The 18,722-nt window shown below is 45.7% G+C and overlaps 1 protein-coding gene across 1 annotated transcript in view; it reads right to left on the bottom strand.

The window, feature by feature from the left end:
- Positions 1 to 18,722, bottom strand: part of LOC126474362 (MAP7 domain-containing protein 1-like) — a 191,250-nt gene that overhangs the window by 113,206 nt on the left and 59,322 nt on the right. Inside the window, exon 4 of the mRNA XM_050101828.1 lies at positions 16,712 to 16,854. Within this exon, the coding sequence (XP_049957785.1) occupies positions 16,712 to 16,854 (143 nt within the window). The remainder of the gene's footprint in view (positions 1 to 16,711; positions 16,855 to 18,722) is intronic.

Here is an 18,722-nt window from a genome sequence, read left to right as displayed (position 1 = left end):
CATCGGGACTCATCTGGCCACAGTTTTCCAGTCGCTTAGGGTCGATATGGTCACTAGCCGAGGACGGGTGCTGCAAGCGATGTCGTGCGTTAGCAAAGGCAGTCGAGTCCGTCGTCTGCTACCATAGCTCGTTAACGCCTAATTTCGCTGCACTGTCCTAACACATACATTCTTAGTAGGTCCCACATTGATTTTTGCGGTTATTTCACGTGATGTTGCGTGTCTGTTAGCACTGACTACTGTACGCACCCGCTGCTGATCTTGGTCGTCTGTTATGACAGCTACCCACCTGAACTTTGGTATTCTCGGCATACTCTTGACACTGTTGATGTTGGAATATTGAACTTCCTAATGATTTCCGAAATGTTAAGTCCCATATGTCTAGCTCCAACTACCATTCCACGTTCAAAGTCTGTTGATTACCGTCGTGAAGCCATAATCATGTCGAAACCTTTTCACATGAATCATCACAGTAGAAATGACATCTCCGCCAATGCACTGCCCTTTTATACCTTGCGTACGCGATACTACCGCCTTGTGAGTATATGCATGTTACTATTCCATGACTTGTGTTACCTCGGTGTACGTTTCTATTAGAGGCCAACTTTCCAAGAATACAGAAACAACTAAGGTGTAATGCGTATGTGCCTTTACTTCACATGTTTGAGCCAAGTATTATGCATATTTACGCGATCGGGAATGCTCAGTAGCAGGCTACATGTACATTTAACAATTAAGCGTCAGCAAGAAGTATTAGAGATGAAATCGTAGAAGGCAATGTTGTGCAATCTTAGTAGGGACAAGATCCGACTATTCGGGAGTAGGATCTTCCAATCTGAGACAGTGTTCCGAGACAAATTTCCGTCACAATGTCCGCAAACGTGACGTCAGATCCGTCTAGTAACAGCGATCTGAACGCCCATTGGCTGAAAGTTTGGATATATGTACAGGGTGAGTTACGTAAGACGTAACACCCCCTTTATTCCGGGGGCGATTGCAGGTATCGGCATGCGGTTTTCGGCGAATCATAGCTGACTATGGGGCACTTTCGTTGGTACGTGCACAATAATCACAACGTTTATATTGATCGAGATAATGAGGCAAGTACATGTTTTTTAAATGGGACGCTATACTTTTTTTACCATCATTCGAACGTTCTGGAAAAGACGCGTATAGTACTGTAACGCATGTTGCTATTGTGATTCAAACTTTGCTTAAAAGAGGGCGGATGCGAATTTACCTACGTAACGTAGGCCGTGTATGCTGCATAGAGCACATAGCCGGCCGAAGTGGCCGTGCGGTTCTAGGCGCTGCAGTCTGGAACCGCGAGACCGCTACGGTCGTAGGTTCGAATCCTGCCTCGGGCATGGATGTGTGTGATGCCCTTAGGTTAGTTAGGCTTAACTAGTTCTAAGTTCTAGGGGACTAACGACCTCAGATGTTGAGTCCCATAGTGTTCAGAGTCAGTTCTGCATAGAGCACGGCAACTAGGCCTGCGGGTGGCGCGAGGCGTGTTTACGGTCTGCAACCGCTTCCGACCGCCTCGACCTTCAATCGTACAATATTTCCCAGCGTCTTTTAAGTGAAGTTTGGATCACAATAGCAACATGCGTTACATCACTATACGTGTCTTTTCCAGAGCGTTCGAATGATGGTAAAAAAAAGTATAGCGTCCCATTTAAAAAACATGTACTTGCCTCATTATCTCGGTCAATATAAATGTTGTGATTATTGTGCATGTACCAAAGTATGTGCCCCATAGTCGGCTATGATTCGCCGAACACCGCTTGTCGATATGTGCAATCGCCAACGGAATTATGGGGGTGTTACTTCTTACGCCACTCACCCTGTATATATGAAGGGAACGAGAGAAGTGTCCTTATTGGCTAAGGGAGAAAGGTGGGGTGGTCTTTCCTGTCCTTTGGGAAGACAGGGCGAGTTAGTCGCGGGGAGCCACGCAAAACGCACGGTCGAGTAACCGGGGCGGCTATAAAGGAACGGTCGCGAGTGCATGTTTCAGATGTTAAACAAGCTAGAAAGTGAAGTTATTAGTTATAAGAACGCCACGTGTCGTGGCCAGTGTCTATCATTGTGTAAAGTCAGAAAACTGTGTTAATGTGTGTAAAGGTTCGAATATAACGGCGAAGTCCAGAGCCGCCATATTGCAAATACTGATTCTGTGACGTGTGTGACAAAGCAATTTCTGTATTAAAACAAGTATAGTTCAAACGTTGTTGACAATTAACAACTGCCATCCCTGAAAAGTCCACTTCAGCAGGGTCACCACCTACATGGAACCTGGCGACTGAGCGCTACTACTGTGCTATGAGGGACTTACCGAAGCAGCAAGACACCAGGTTAGTGATACCGCCCAGAGAAGTACTTCCAACTCTCTACAATGCCAATGAGGGTGTTGTAAAGGAACAATGGAAAACATAAAAATACGGAAATATAGTCTTTCATTCTCTTTGCTGTGAATGGTAAGCGTTTTTCTACACTCGATGGTCTTTGTTGGCGAAACGTTAGATCACATAATAATTAGGAACTTTCCTTTCCGTTCTCATTCCACCGCGAAATAGAAAATCTATTGACATCACCATCTTTAGTGAGGCTTAAATCGGCGGTCCTGGCTTGTTTTGCTAGAGTATTCCAACCACGGGAAGATGTGGGAAATTTCGGAGATCTACATTACGGCCCTGTCTTATTAGGCACGGAGACGTGAACAGCGAAACAACAACGTAACTGGGAGGAACACGTAAGACCCGTGTCGGTGGCTTGGTTTCTGTCGAGACGCTTCAGGTTCCAGTGTCAAGTTTTCCGCAACCGCAACAAATCCGGATGCGCGCATTCCATTTATAGACCAGGTGGACTGGTGGCGACAGTCCGAAACGAGGCCACGGGCTCACTCTTTTACGGAACGATCAATGGCTGGCAGCGAGCTAGCGGCAGCGGTAGCGACCACTGGGCGCAATGCGGGCTTGCTGGTGTCCCTAAAGCCGTCGGCACACGGACCGTGCTGTCGAACGTTAACGTTGAGCGTGCCAAGTTCAACGTGCTCCTGAACGCTCAGGAACAGTGCGACTTGTGCATACGGTACGTGGGCCCCGACGTGGTATACGCGATCGCTACGCACTCCAGCGGCAGTTGAGGGATGTTTCTAGTTCGTAAATCACACTGTTTACTCAACGGGCGCGCGTAAAATTCCCACGTTAGCTCTATTAAAACGCACATTTCCTCCATCGTCCACGAAAAGGAAAGTACCGTGTCCAATCAATAAGGACACAGGCTTATAAAAGTTCCATTATAAACAGTGTGGTACAAATTTGGAATAATTCTCCGCATTAGATAAACGTTATTTCATCATTCCCACATTTTAGTAAAACCCCAAGGTCAGTCTGACTTGATAAGTGTTCCTACCCTGTAGCAGAAACTTTGCAACATATTTATATTAAGCCAATCGAACAAAGTCACCCCTCAAAAAAAGGTGAACTTATATTTACGTAACATCAAATATTATAGTACTTATTTATATTAAACTAATAATAAAGTATCAGAACCTAATAACCTAATAAAAACGCGAATGTTAGAAAAAAAATCAGAAGTGTCAGTACGCGAACCACCGCCCCAACAAAAAACTCTACACAGGACAGTGACTCTAGTCATTACGCTTTTTTTTTTTAATCTCATTATGTTCGCTTTCGTACTTTCGTTCGTGGCAGCTGATGGGAGCGGACGTAGTAAGACATCCGTTTCAGTTTGTCGTTCATCGGTGAACTCAGTTTTTTTATTACAGAGGGCAGCTAACCATCTGCCTGAACATGCTGAGCTACCATGCCGGCACGCTGAACTACCAACACACTCGTTGTATCTAATCGTATAATCTTACCCCCTGCTGGAAACCTTAATCGTAGATATGTTACTAATTGAAATTTAATTATATCAAATTGTACCAAGAACAATGCGTTTTGGGTGGATCTTCAGTGTGTCGCTGCCTTCAAATAGCCTACTCTCATAATACGCAAGTTACAATAATTATTTTGCCACAAATATGATGTTTCTCATTATTTTATTGGAACTAATCACACAGTTAACCACGGGTTTTCCAGTGATTCTCAATTTGCTGGTGCCCAGAAACGGCATATATACGTATAGGCTTGAAATGAATGTCAATATGGCGCCTCACAGCTCTGTACTGAAGGGATACGGCGTGCGTGTGACGTAGGTGGCGTTGTGCCATCTGATTGATCAACGCTCAGACGCACACTCAGAATATCTGACATGCCAGATATTGCTCTGCACGTACGGAAAAGACTCCCGAACGTGCTATTCCACACTATGACGTCAGAAACTCGGCACGCTCAACGTTCGGATGCACGGTCCGTGTCTCGATGGCTTAAGCCTACTCCTGTACCGTCTAAGCACTGTGCTCTCCCCCCGTCTGCCTGGAACTGGGGCGCTCCTCCCCTCATCTGCACTTTGCTTTTCGGTCTTCTTCCCGTGCCTACCTGAAATACAGCTCTGGCCCAAGCATCTTACAGTTTTTGCAGGGACTGCCCAGAAAGTAATTTTTTTCATATTACCACTTACCTTGCAAGGTCGTACAGGAGGTTCCTGACTTAATTATGGCGTGCAACAATTATTATTTCCCAATCTGTCGTCGTTTTTCAGTCATAGTGGCAGAAAATGGCGATTTCTAATCACTCCTACGCCAACTATGGTTAAGCCTGTGAAAAATTATATTCCCAGAGAGCTTAGAGCCGATCGAAATTCATCTCCATTTCTGTTGTATTGTAAGGTGCCAGGACATAGGCACTTACACGTTAGCTTACCAACATTAGTATTAATAATAAAGGGACTGGCAAGGGCATCAGATCATGACTTATTGAATTATGATAAACATGAGGCACTCTCGAGCAGTATTCGCTGCAAGTCTGCATGATTGAGTCACTAACTTAAAGCGTTGGTGAAAAGTGTCGGAAGTTGAGAATTGTGGACTATAAAGTCTGCAGCTGGCCGTAGCTCGTCGGGCCGCCGTGGCAGGCAGGTAGCGGTCACCGGAAACGCGGGACAATACGGCGCTTTTGGGGATAGCCTAGGGGCGTTATGACGTACTCGATCATTGGGTAGATCTCAGAAATGCCGTTGGAGTGATTTCGGCGATGATAGAGCGTTCGACATAGGCCGAAACTTAGAATTCTTCCGCCGCGTTTTCGTACGCGTGTGAGACGGGGGAATTGTGGAGAGAGATGACTTCGCCTTCAGCCATCGAGCAGTACGGACTTGGAGACGGCGCCTTTGCCATCGTCTTCGAAGGGAGATATACGGTCTGCATCGCAGCACTGCACCAACGCGTGTTCCGTGCAGAGTTCTGCGGTTAGAGCTCTTTGTGTGCTCAGAAGCGAGATTTTCACCAACGCTTAACCACTTCCAACAACTTACCTAATATTCTTGATCTGGTAGTTATCCTTGCGAGGTGCCGAGTATTTATCAACGCATCAACGTAACAGGGGCGCGTAATTGCAAATTGTTAATGTGCCATTCTCAGGAGTGTGAGGATGGACAAAGAAATCCACATCTTTTTTGTAAATTTTGTCAGTTGTGGGAGATATCGAATTATCGACTTCATTGTAGCGAGCATTTATCCTGTCCCATGTACTCTAGTTACTGCACAGCTATCCCAGACTGGAAGGAAAGAAGGTTTGCGGTCTTTTTTCTATGTCAGCGACGGACAAGTAAGCTTACAGTATTGGTCAAACGTCATGCACAAGTAGGCAACGTGTTGTCTGCGTAGGCTACTTTCTGACGGGGGTCAAAATATCCATTACGTAAAACTAGATGACCAACTGTTTTAGATCAGTGAAGGCAGTACGGACAACGGATAACAGTGTAGTTGTTGCTTTGGGATTGTGTGATTCAGCCACCATTTCGCAGAGATATCCAGGTCTCTGTCGCACGAAAGTGTCAGGAGGCATCTGTTAATCCGGAAGTTGTCTACCAATGGATGCTAAAGAAACTGTCAACTGAACGCGAAATGTAACGAGTGGGAACAGCAATGCGATCTCTGTAGTGGTGTCAACATTCATAACGTCGCGTTCTTGGACAGGCTGTTCATACCAGAGGTACATTTACGAACAGCTGAATTCTGAGGCCTACCTAGTAGCGTATACAGAATAATTCCAATCCTCAGTTCCGATTACGGTCTTCTCTCCCTATCATTCCCAGTTGGGATCTCCTCTGCTACACTACCAGCATGCTAGGATATTTGGCGAAAAAAAATAAGTTCTGCAACAACCTACCGGGCTATAATGACTGTGAAGCGTCCCGCAATAAGGTTGTGGTGTTGTGGGGAGTAGAGTGTTCCTCAAATCATTCTAACGAAATTTGCGAGCGGCGGCTTGGGGAATTGTCTTACTGAAGGTACAGAATGTATCAATGGATGATGTGATATATTCTAATACCTGACAGCAGTGATACGCATCAATTTTTTGCTGTTTGACGCCACAAGATTAATATTATGTAAGCTGTTTCAAATAACTTAAGACCTGATGTGGGATGTACGAAGAACGTATGTGTTAGGACAGTGCAACGAAATTAGACGTTAAGGAGCTGTGGCAGCAGACGACCGACTCGAATGCCTTTGCTACCGCACGACATCACTTGCAGCGACCTGAAGATTGAAATCGGTTATAATAAAGAAGTATTTATTAGTACGAGTTACTCTTGGTGATGCCATTACGACATTTTTTTAAGAAAACGCTTAACGGCTGTGGGCACCATATTCAACGAATACCGGATGGTTATAATTAATCTTTCCCTATTTAACACGTTATAGCACGGAAACTAATTACCGTACGAGGCCCAAACGTGGTAGCATTACTGTCCAGAGTATGGAGTGCATGATTTCCATGGGCCACAGAGCCACCGTCCATTTCCAACTATAGCCACCAGGTGCCGTGATCAGTCATCGTGATTCATAGTCTCACACACCTGACCAGTCGCAGTGCACTTGTTGATGTGTCAACACGAGCTTGAACAAAAAGGAGCAGGGCATTGTTGGTGAAGCTCTATTACCAAAGCAACAGTAATGCTGTGCTTCGAGAACATCGCCGGCTGAAAGGATAACAAAAGGGGCCTCTTTCTTCACCTGCTGTGCAGAGCATGATGAAGAAGTTCGAATCAACTGGAGAACTGGACGTCGCTCTGGGAAGAGGCAAACGACCGGTTGCACCACAGGTAGTTGATGAAATCGCTGTTGCTACGGCAGACAGGAGATTGACAGCAAGTGCAAAAAGGCTAAGCAGGGATGGCTAGAGGACAAATGTAAGGATGTAGAGGCTTATCTCACGAGGGGTGAGATAGATACTGCCTACAGGAAAATTAAAGAGACCTTTGGAGAAAAGAGAACCACTTGCATGAATATCAAGAGCTCAGATGGAAATCCAGTTCTAAGCAAGGAAGGGAAAGCAGAAAGGTGGAAGGAGTATACAGAGGGTCTATACAGGGGCGATGTTGTTGAGGACAATATTATGGAAATGGAAGAGGAGGTAGATGAAGATGAAATGGGAGATACGATACTGCGTGAAGAGTTTGACAGAGCACTGAAAGACCTAAGTCGAAACAAGGCCCCGGGAGTAGACAACATTCCATTAGAACTACTGACAGCCTTGGGAGAGCCAGTCCTGACAAAACTCTGCCATCTGGTGAGCAATATGTATGAGACAGGCGAAATTCCACCAGACTTCAAGAAGAATATAATAATTCCAATCCCAAAGAAAGCAGGTGTTGACAGATGTGAAAATTACCGAACTATCAGTTAAGGTGCAAAATACTAACGCGAATTCTTTAAAGACGAATGGAAAAACTGGTAGAAGCCGGTTTGGATTCCGTAGAAATGTTGGAACACGTGAGGCAATACTGACCCTACGACTTATCTTAGATGAAAGATTAAGGAAAGGCAAACCTACGTTTCTAACATTTGTAGACTTAGAGAAAGCTTTTGACAATGTTGACTGGAATACTCTCTTTCAAATTCTGAAGGTGGCAGGGGTAAACTACAGGGAGCGAAAGGCTATTTACAATTTGTACAGAAAACAGATGGCAGTTATAAGAGTCGAGGGGCATGAGAGGGAAGCAATGGTTGGGAAGGGACTGAGACAGGGTTGTAGCCTCTCGCTGATGCTATTCAATCTGTATTTTGAGCAAGCAGTAAAGGAAACATAAGAAAATTTCGGAGTAGGTATTAAAATCCATGGAGAAGAAATAAAAACGTTGAGGTTCGCCGATGACATTGTAATTCTGTCAGAGACAGCAAAGGACATGGAAGAGCAGTTGAACAGAATGGACAGTGTCTTGAAAGGAGGGTATAAGATGAACATCAACAAAAGCAAAACGAGGATAATGCAATGTAGTCGAATTAAATCGGGTGATGCTACGGGAATTAGACTAGGAAATGAGAGGCTTAAAGTAGTAAATGAGTTTTGCTATTTGGGGAGCAAAATAACTCATGATGGTCGAAGTAAAGAGGATATAAAATGTAGACTGGCAATGGCAAGGAAAGCGTTTCTCAAGAAGAGAAATTTGTTAACATTGAGTGTAGATTTAAGTGTCAGGAAGTCGTTTCTGAAAGTATTTGTATGGAGTGTAGCCGTGTATGGAAGGGAAAAATGGACGATAAATAGTTTAGACAAGTTTAGAATAGAAGCTTTCGAAATGTGGTGCAACAGAAGAATGCTGAAGATTAGAGGGGTAGATCACATAACTAATGAGGAGGTATTGAATAGAATTGGGGAGAAGAGGAGTTTCTGGCACAACTTGACTAGCAGAAGGGATCGGTTGGTAGGACATGTTCTGAGGCATCAAGGGATCACCAATTTAGTACTGGAGGGCAGCGTGGAGGGTAAAAATCGTAGAGGGAGACCAAGAGATGAATACACTAAGCAGATTCAGAAGGATGTAGGCTGCAGTAGGTACTGGGAGATGAAGAAGCTTGCACAGGATAGAATAGCATGGAGAGCTGCATCAAACCAGTCTCAGGACTGAAGACCACAACAATAACAATGGCAGACAACGATGCGCGCAATTCCCGATCGTCAGGCAGCGCGCGTGCCGTCTCACGACAGTTGAACATCCATTGGTCTGCTGTACGGAGGGAGCTTCGAACCATTTTCAAATGGTATCCATACAAGATCCATATACGAGGGGCGTTTGGAAAGTCCGTGCGAAGTCCGAAAGATGGCACCAGCAGCGCGTAATGAGGTCATGTTTAGTTAGTAGCATCTTTGGAAAGAAGGCACACCAAGTTTCAGCCATATTGGTCCATTTCTTTGTGTTTGGTATTCGTGTGAATCAAGGAAATCGAGTGATTGTCAAAAAATGGACGAAAAAGAATTTCGTGTGGTGATTAAACATTACTTTATGAAAGGCAAAACACCTCAGGAGACTGAAGAGAAGCTTGATAAACATTACGGTGACTCTGCACCTTCGATTAGAACAGTTGACTTCGCTCTCCTCTTTATCGCAAGGATATGGACCATCCTATGGTCAGACGAAGCTTATTTTTCTCTGACGGGTGACGTGAACACACAGAATTGGCGAGTGTACGGATCTTTCACCTCCAGTCACCGTGCAGGAAGTTCCTCTGTATGGTGAACGTGTCACCGCATGGTGTGGCTTCATGGCTACGTTCGTCATTGGCCCATTCTTTTTTGAACTGGTTGACGCTCCAGGACCAAAGACGTGCAGTGTGACTGACCAGCGCTACTGCGATATGCTTCCCCATCAAATCATAACCGCCCCTCAGGAGAGAGACGCATTGAACTCAAAGTTTTCACGCAAGACGGGAACCCACCGCACATCGCTCGTGAAGTTCACCTGCTTCTTCGACACACTTGGAAACGATCGAATTATCAGCCGATCCTTTCCAAATGCTTGGCCGGCATGATTAAGTGATTTCATTTCCTGCGATTTCTGGTTGTGGGGCTACCTGAAGGACAGGGTCTCCCAGCGGAACATCCACACATATGCTAATATGAAGCGCAGCATATCAAGAGAGGTAGCCAGCATACCTGCGGACACGCTTCGCTCTGCTGTGCAGAATGCAGTGCTGCGCTTTCAGACCCTCCTGCTCGCTGATGGGTACCATACTGAGCCCCTTTTGTAGCAGTAATGGTACCGGCATGTAGTGGTATGATGTATCGTAGCAAAACATTAAAAGTGTTTCAATTGAATTGATTCTGCATTATTTCTCATCCCTATGTCCTTGACATTAATTCTACCAAGTTTGTCCTCATATGGTAATTAGTTTCCGTGTTATAACGTGTTAAATACGGAAAGTTAAATTATAACCACCCAGTATAATAGAAAAAATGGTGTCGGTTCATGGTTTTCTACTATAGGCTCCTTTCAGGTGCTTTGCCTGAATGTTGCAGCTTTTCGATGCAGCATCTTTGTACAATAAATTACACTCCTGGAAATTGAAATAAGAACACCGTGAATTCATTGTCCCAGGAAGGGGAAACTTTATTGACACATTCCTGGGGTCAGATACATCACATGATCACACTGACAGAACCACAGGCACATAGACACAGGCAACAGAGCATGCACAATGTCGGCACTAGTACAGTGTATATCCACCTTTCGCAGCAATGCAGGTTGCTATTCTCCCATGGAGACGATCGTAGAGATGCTGGATGTAGTCCTGTGGAACGGCTTGCCATGCCATTTCCACCTGGCGCCTCAGTTGGACCAGCGTTCGTGCTGGACGTGCAGACCGCGTGAGACGACGCTTCATCCAGTCCCAACATGCTCAATGGGGGACAGATCCGGAGATCTTGCTGGCCAGGGTAGTTGACTTACACCTTCTAGAGCACGTTGGGTGGCACGGGATACATGCGGACGTGCATTGTCCTGTTGGAACAGCAAGTTCCCTTGCCGGTCTAGGAATGGTAGAACGATGGGTTCGATGACGGTTTGGATGTACCGTGCACTATTCAGTGTCCCCTCGACGATCACCAGTGGTGTACGGCCAGTGTAGGAGATCGCTCCCCACACCATGATGCCGGGTGTTGGCCCTGTGTGCCTCGGTCGTATGCAGTCCTGGTTGTGGCGCTCACCTGCACGGCGCCAAACACGCATACGACCATCATTGGCACCAAGGCAGAAGCGACTCTCATCGCTGAAGACGACACGTCTCCATTCGTCCCTCCATTCACGCCTGTCGCGACACCACTGGAGGCGGGCTGCACGATGTTGGTGCGTGAGCGGAAGACGGCCTAACGGTGTGCGGGACCGTAGCCCAGCTTCATGGAGACGGTTGCGAATGGTCCTCGCCGATACCCCAGGAGCAACAGTGTCCCTAATTTTCTGGGAAGTGGCGGTGCGGTCCCCTACGGCACTGCGTAGGATCCTACGGTCTTGGCGTGCATCCGTGCGTCGCTGCGGTCCGGTCCCAGGTCGACGGGCACGTGCACCTTCCGCCGACCACTGGCGACAACATCGATGTACTGTGGAGACCTCACGCCCCACGTGTTGAGCAATTCGGCGGTACGTCTACCCGGCCTCCCGCATGCCCACTATACGCCCTCGCTCAAAGTCCGTCAACTGCACATACGGTTCACGTCCACGCTGTCGCGGCATGCTACCAGTGTTAAAGACTGCGATGGAGCTCCGTATGCCACGGCAAACTGGCTGACACTGACGGCGGCTGCGCAGCTAGCGCCATTCGACGGCCAACACCGCGGTTCCTGGTGTGTCCGCTGTGCCGTGCGTGTGATCATTGCTTGTACAGCCCTCTCGCAGTGTCCGGAGCAAGTATGGTGGGTCTGACACACCGGTGTCAATGTGTTCTTTTTTCCATTTCCAGGAGTGTATTTAATGAAGGAAGAACTACTTTCCACGAAATGTTCTAACACACTCTTTTAGTAAATTTTCTTATAGTCTGAAAACGATTCACTCATATTAAAATCGTTGGGCTGCCAAAGTTACTTTCTAAAAATTGCCTTTCGGAGCTCACCAGCGTCACAGTTTAAATAACTCGAACTAAAACAGATTTCAACAAACTGCCATCAGAACGCAAATCAACATGACTCGAACGCCTGCACTCTCAGAAAGGATCATTCAAAAGTGGATTGTCACTTAATGCTGTGATGTACAACATATTAAAAATTGAAAATTGTAAGTCAAAAGCAAAATGTAGGTAAACTACGCAGATGATACTAAATTTTTACTGAAATTACTCAGTCAGTATAATGAACCTACGAAAAAAGTGTTATATGCAAATAGAAGATCCCTAGCAAATTTAGAGGTTCTATCTTTCTTTCCTTACGCTCCTAAAACCGCTCCTAAAAGCCATCGAAAACGGTACACCAACTCCAAAAATACTTCCTTCATAATTTTGAAAATTTGCCGAGCGTTATCCTCAATCTCATACTACAACGTAGTCATAGAAATTAATAATAGAAAAATTATCAGACAAATGATTACCATTGCTTTAGAATGATTGCGCTATGAAAGTGACGTTACGGCACAGGAGAGTGTGCATGGCATGTGGGAGCGACTGCTCTCGCAAACGAGAACATTCGCTGATGGCGCGGACCCATGCTTTTACGGTCTTTTTTTTAATCATTAGTCTTGTGATTTTAGCAGCCCGCCACGAATTCTTGTCTTGTGCCAACCTCAGAGTTGCTCTTGCACCCTACTTCCTCAGTTATTTGTTGGATGTATTCCAATCTCTGTCTTCCTCTATGGTTTTAGCCTCTACCGGTCTCTCTAGTACCATACCGGTTATTTCCAAATGTCTTAACACATGTCCTAACATCCTGTCCCTTCTTCTTGGCAATGACCTTCATATGTTCCCTTCTCGGCAGAGTCTGCTTAGAACGACCTCATTTCTTATCAGTTCACGTAAATTTCGACATCCTTCTATACCACCACGTCCTCAACGCTTCGAAGTCTTTCTTTTCCACTTTCCCCACAGCCCAAGATTCACCACCATACAGCGCTGGGCTGAAATCGTTCATTCTCAAAAATTTATTCCCAAATTAAGACCAACCTTTTATACCAGTAGTCTTATATTGGCCAAGAATGCCCTCTTTGCCTGTGTTAATCTGCATTTAATGTCCTCATTGCTTCGTCGTGTGTTACTCTGCTTGCAAAGCAGCAGAATTCCTAAATTTCCCCTACTATTTCGTCACTGATTTTTTTGTTAAGTTTATCGGTAGCCTCATTTCTACTACTTCTCATTGCTTTCGTCTTTCTTCGGTTTACCGTCCATCCATATTCTGTATCTATTAGACTGTTCATTTCATCCAGCATATCCTGCTATTCTTCTTCAGTGTGACTGAGGACACTCTAGCGTCGTCATCAGCGAATCTTATCCTTGATATTCCTTCATCCTGAACTGCAATCCCACTTCTCAATCTTTTATTTCCGTCATTGCTTCATCGACGTGTAACTTGAACAGTAGAGGCAAAATCCGAGCACTTATTTCTTGATCTGCAATTTTTACTGTTACCTCTTTGTTTTGTACATAATATACCTCTTTCCCTTCAGCGTACATCAGTGTTTTTGAGAATTTCCAACATGTTATACATTGACGAAAGCTTTTTCCGGGTCGACATATGCTATGGACGTGTCTTCCTTTTTATTAAGTCTTGCTTCCATTATCAAGCGCAACTTCCGAACTGCCTCTCCGATGCCTTTACCTTTCTCAAAGGCAAAGTGATCGTCATCTACGAGACCCTCAATTTTCTTTTTCATTCTTCTGTGTATTATTCTTGTCAGCAACTTGGATGCAAGAGCTGTTAAACTGATTATACGATGATTTTCATACTGGTCTGCCCTTCTTTTCTTCGGGATTGTGGAAATGATATTTTTTCGGAAGTCTAATAGTACGTCGCCATTCTCATAGATTTCACACACCATTTTGAGTAGTCGTTTGGTTGCCACTTACAGTAACGACTTCAGAAATTTCGAAGGATTGCTATATATCCGTTCCACCTCATTTCATCGCAAGTCTTCCAAAGCTCTGTTAAACACTAATACTGGATCGCCTATGTCTTCCACATTTCTTCTATCGCGTCGTCAGACAAGTCGTCCCCTCGTAGAGGCCTTAAATGTACGGTTTCGACCTAGCCGCTCTCTCCTCTGCTTTTAACACTGGAATTCCCACCGTATTCTTTACATGGCCACCAAAGATTATTTTGACTTTCCTGTATGCTGGATCCGTCTTTCCAGCAACCATCTCTTTTTCGATTTCTTTACACGTTTCCTGCTGCCATATTGCCTTGGCTTCCCTGGTGTTGCTACGAGGGGTGTTTAAGTAATACAACACATTTTTCATCTCCAAATTGAGGTTGAAAAGAAATGCGGATTTTGTTGTGGGACATCGTAGAATATTCCCGCTTCAGCTCCTATAGTTTCATGAACTTCCAATAGGTAGTGGAGTCTTCAAAATGAGGACTGTAACGGAGGTGCATTCCAAGCAGAGAGCCGTCACTGAGCTTCTTTTGGCAGAAAACTAGATCCTCGCAGATATTTACAGGATCTTTCAGAATGTGTACGGCGAGTGGTTGGGCGATGCGTCTGTCGTCATGGCAATAACGTCGCGCAAGCCGGTTCGATCTCCGGCGTGCCGGCTGGCAATCCATGGAGTGGTGCCACATCGCCCCTCCTCCGAAGAAAAAGGACCCTCCCTCAGCTGGTAAAGTCATGGCGACGGCCTTCTGGGACTCTGGAGGGGTTGTCCGGTATGATGTCCTCCCTCATGTTGCAACGGTCAGCTGTGAAGTGTACTGTGCTGCTCTCCGGAAATGGATGAAACCACTTCAGCGTGTTCGTCGCCTCAAAAATTCAATGTACTTCTCATCCTGCATGACGAAGCAAGTCTTCATACAAGCCTGCGCACCCGAGAAGAGCTCACAGATCTTCACTGGACTGTTCTTCCTCGCCCACCCTACAGCCCAGATCTCGCACCTTTCGACTTCCATCTGTTTGACCCAATGGAGGATGCTCTCCACGGGACGCAAGACGTGGATAATGGGAAGGTTATTGACGCACTAGGCCGTTAGCTCCGACGTAGACCAGCAGAGTGGTACCATCTGGTGGTGGTGGTGGTTAGTGTTTAACATCCCGTCGACAACGAGGTCATTAGAGACGGAGCGCAAGCTCGGGTTAGGGAAGGATTGGGAAGGAAATCGGCCGTGCCCTTTCAAAGGAACCATCCCGGCATTTGCCCGAAACGATTTAGGGAAATCACGGAAAACCTAAATCAGGATGGCCAGAGACGGGATTGAACCGTCGTCCTCCCGAATGCGAGTCCAGTGTGCTAACCACTGCGCCACCTCGCTCGGTGGTACCATCTGGCATACGGGCCCTCCAAGTAGGGTGGACCAAAGGCCGTCACATTGAATGGAGGCTATGTTGAAAAATATGATTTCGTATCCAAAATAGTGGGGAATAATACGGTGTATTGGAATCATGAATAAAGCCTATCTGCTTTCAAAAAAAAGTGTTCCTAAGCAACTTACATTTCTGCACTCTTAAATTTCTCTTCAAAACTTCTTTCTTTATCAATCGACTGAAGTTCTTGTTTGCTGCCCAAGGTTTCGTCACAATTACCATCCTTGTACCTATACTTCTCTGTCCACCTCCTGTGAGTGCTCATTTTAGAGACGTCAATTCCTCTTAAACTGAACTACCGACTGCAGTGTTCATTATTGCAATATCTATTCGTATAGCCTCAGGGCACTTCAAATGCATCTCAAGTCCTTACACATTGATTCTGCCGGACGAGTATCTTCAAGTTCAGTCTGCTCTTCATCATTACTAAATTGTGCTCCCAGTCTAAATCTGCTCCCGAGTACGGCTTACAGTCCAGTATCTGATTTCGGAATCTGTCTAAGCATTATGTAATATCTCTGTAATCTTTTACTACGTCCAGGCCTACTCGACGCATATCTCTTCCTCTCGTTATTTTTTTGAAGCGTGTATTAGCTATTACTAGCTGACATTTATTCCAGAACTCAATTAATCCGTCTGCTCTCTCATTCCTACTACAAAGCCCATACGCTCCCGCAAATTTGTCTTGTACTCCTCCCCCTCGTACCGAGTTCCAATCGCCCATGTGTAAGTTACGGAAGACTATACTTGCTTCCTCACAAGTATTACATGAAGTGCCCTCCACCACACACCATAATGTGGTGGTGGTGTGAAGATGAAGAAGAAGGGGATAGGGAGACACACACACACACACACACAGAGAGAGAGAGAGAGAGAGAGAGAGAGAGAGAGAGAGAGAGAGAGAGAGAGAGACAGAGACAGACAGACAGAGTTCTTTAAAGCGAGTGGAACCAACAGGGGTGGCGCATTGGTTGAAAACACACTGGACTCGCATTCGGGAGGACGACGGTTCAAATCCGCATGTGGCCATCCAGATTTAGGTTTTCCGTGGTTACTCTAAATCGCTCCAGGCAAATACCGGGATGGTTCCTTTGAAAGGGCACGGCTGATTTATCCTTGACACAATTCGAGCATGTGCGCCGTCTCTAACGAACTCGATGTCGATGAGACATTAAACCCAGTCTTCCTTCTTTAAAGTGTGTACAGTTGTTAGAGGTTCATTCTTAGCGTTTGACCAAACAGATCCGTTTCAAAAACGCTGCGAGCAGGCGGTACACAAAGTTTTTGTTAACACAATGTCTGTAAGCGGTACCTGCGCGCAGCGGCGTCCCAGAAGGCAGTGCGCTGCAGCCTGCGGTGGTGGAGGCGCGGGTGCAGCGCGCAGTCGTTGGCCTCACTGCCGTAGCCCGAGGTGTCGCCCTCGTCCTCACGGCAGCTGCACTCCGCCTGGCTCTCCTGCAGGCAGTAAGCGCTCTCTGTATACACCTTCAGGCTGGAAGCAGCTTTACTATACGTTTCTCACACTTCCCTAATAACAGAAGCAGCTTCGCATAGGTAGCATTAAGTTTATACGGCCAGATGACTTGACTGGTGTAGCATGTTTTGTTTAGGGGCCACAAATAAAATTCAGAGAATGTAGTTAAGCAGGTGAATATCATCACTTTCATCCAACTTATGTGATGTAAGACGCGATGAAAGCAGCGTACGCCAGGAAAGTTGTTTGGAAGCATGAATGGTGTGTGTTCCATACTAAATTGGCTTTTGGAGCGACATCTCATGGCAATGATGGAGTACATCGTGATGTAAGTGATAACATTTACAACTGTGACACACACACGCACACACACACACACACACACACATATATATATATATATATATATACAGGGTTATTACAAATGATTGAAGCGATTACACAGCTCTACAACTTTATTATTTGAGATATTTTCACAATGCTTTGCACACACATACAAAAACTCAAAAAGATTTTTTAGGCATTCACAAATGTTCGATATGTGCCCCTTTAATGATTCGGCAGACATCAAGCCGATAATCAAGTTCCTCCCACACTCGGCGCAGCATGTCCCCATCAATGAGTTTGAATGCATCGTTGATGCGAGCTCGCAGTTCTGGCACGTTTCTTGGCAGAGGAGGTTTAAACAATGAATCTTTCACATAAACCCACAGAAAGAAATCGCATGGGGTTAAGTCGGGAGAGCGTGGAGGCCATGACATGAATTGCTGATCATGATCTCCACCACGACCGATCCATTGGTTTTCCAATCTCCTGTTTAAGAAATGCCGAACATCATGATGGAAGTGGGGTGAAGCACCATCCTGTTGAAACATGAAGTCGGCGGTGTCGGTCTCCAGTTGTGGCATGAGCCAATTTTCCAGCATGTCCAGATACACGTGTCCTGTAACGTTTTTTTTCGCAGAAGAAAAAGGGGCCGTAATCTTTAAACCGTGAGATTGCACAAAACACGTTAACTTTTGGTGAACTGCAAATTTGCTGCACAAATGCGTGAGGATTGTCTACCGCCCAGATTCGCACATTGTGTCTGTTCACTTCACCATTAAGAAAAAATGTTGCTTCATCACTGAAAACAAGTTTCGCACCGAACGCATCCTCTTCCATGAGCTGTTGCAACCGCGCCGAAAATTCAAAGCGTTTGACTTTGTCATCCGGTGTCAGGGCTTGTAGCAATTGTAAACTGTAAGGCTTCTTCTTTAGCCTTTTCCGTAAGATTTTCCAAACCGTCGGCTGTGGTACGTTTAGCTCCCTGCTTGCTTTATCCGTCGACTTCCGCGGGCTACGCGTGAAACTTGCCTGCACGCGTTCAACCGTTTCTTCGCTCACTGCAGGCCGACCCGTTGATTTCCCCTTAGAGAAGCATCCAGAAGCTTTACACTGCGCATACCATCACCGAACGGAGTTAGCAGTTGGTGGATCTTTGTTGAACTTCGTCCTGAAGTGTCGTTGCACTGTTATGACTGACTGATGTGAGTGCATTTCAAGCACTACATACGCTTTCTCGGCTCCTGTCGCCATTTTGTCTCACTGCGCTCTCGAGCGCTCTGGCGGCAGAATCCTGAAGTGCGGCTTCAGACGAACAAAACTTTATGAGTTTTTTTACGTATCTGTAGTGTGTCGTGACCATATGTCAATGAATGGAGCTACAGTGAATTTATGAAATCGTTTCAATCATTTGTAATAGCCCTGTATATATAGTGGTCCATTGATCGTGACCGGGCCAAATATCTCACGAAATAAGCGTCAAACGAAAAAACTACAAAGAACGAAACTTGTCTAGCTTGAAGGG

The sequence above is a fragment of the Schistocerca serialis genome, chromosome 4 (assembly GCF_023864345.2).
Source record: "Schistocerca serialis cubense isolate TAMUIC-IGC-003099 chromosome 4, iqSchSeri2.2, whole genome shotgun sequence".
In the NCBI taxonomy this organism is placed as follows: domain Eukaryota; kingdom Metazoa; phylum Arthropoda; class Insecta; order Orthoptera; family Acrididae; genus Schistocerca; species Schistocerca serialis.
The sequence above is the reverse complement of the archived record's forward strand: the minus strand, read 5'-3'. Positions and strand labels throughout refer to the sequence as shown.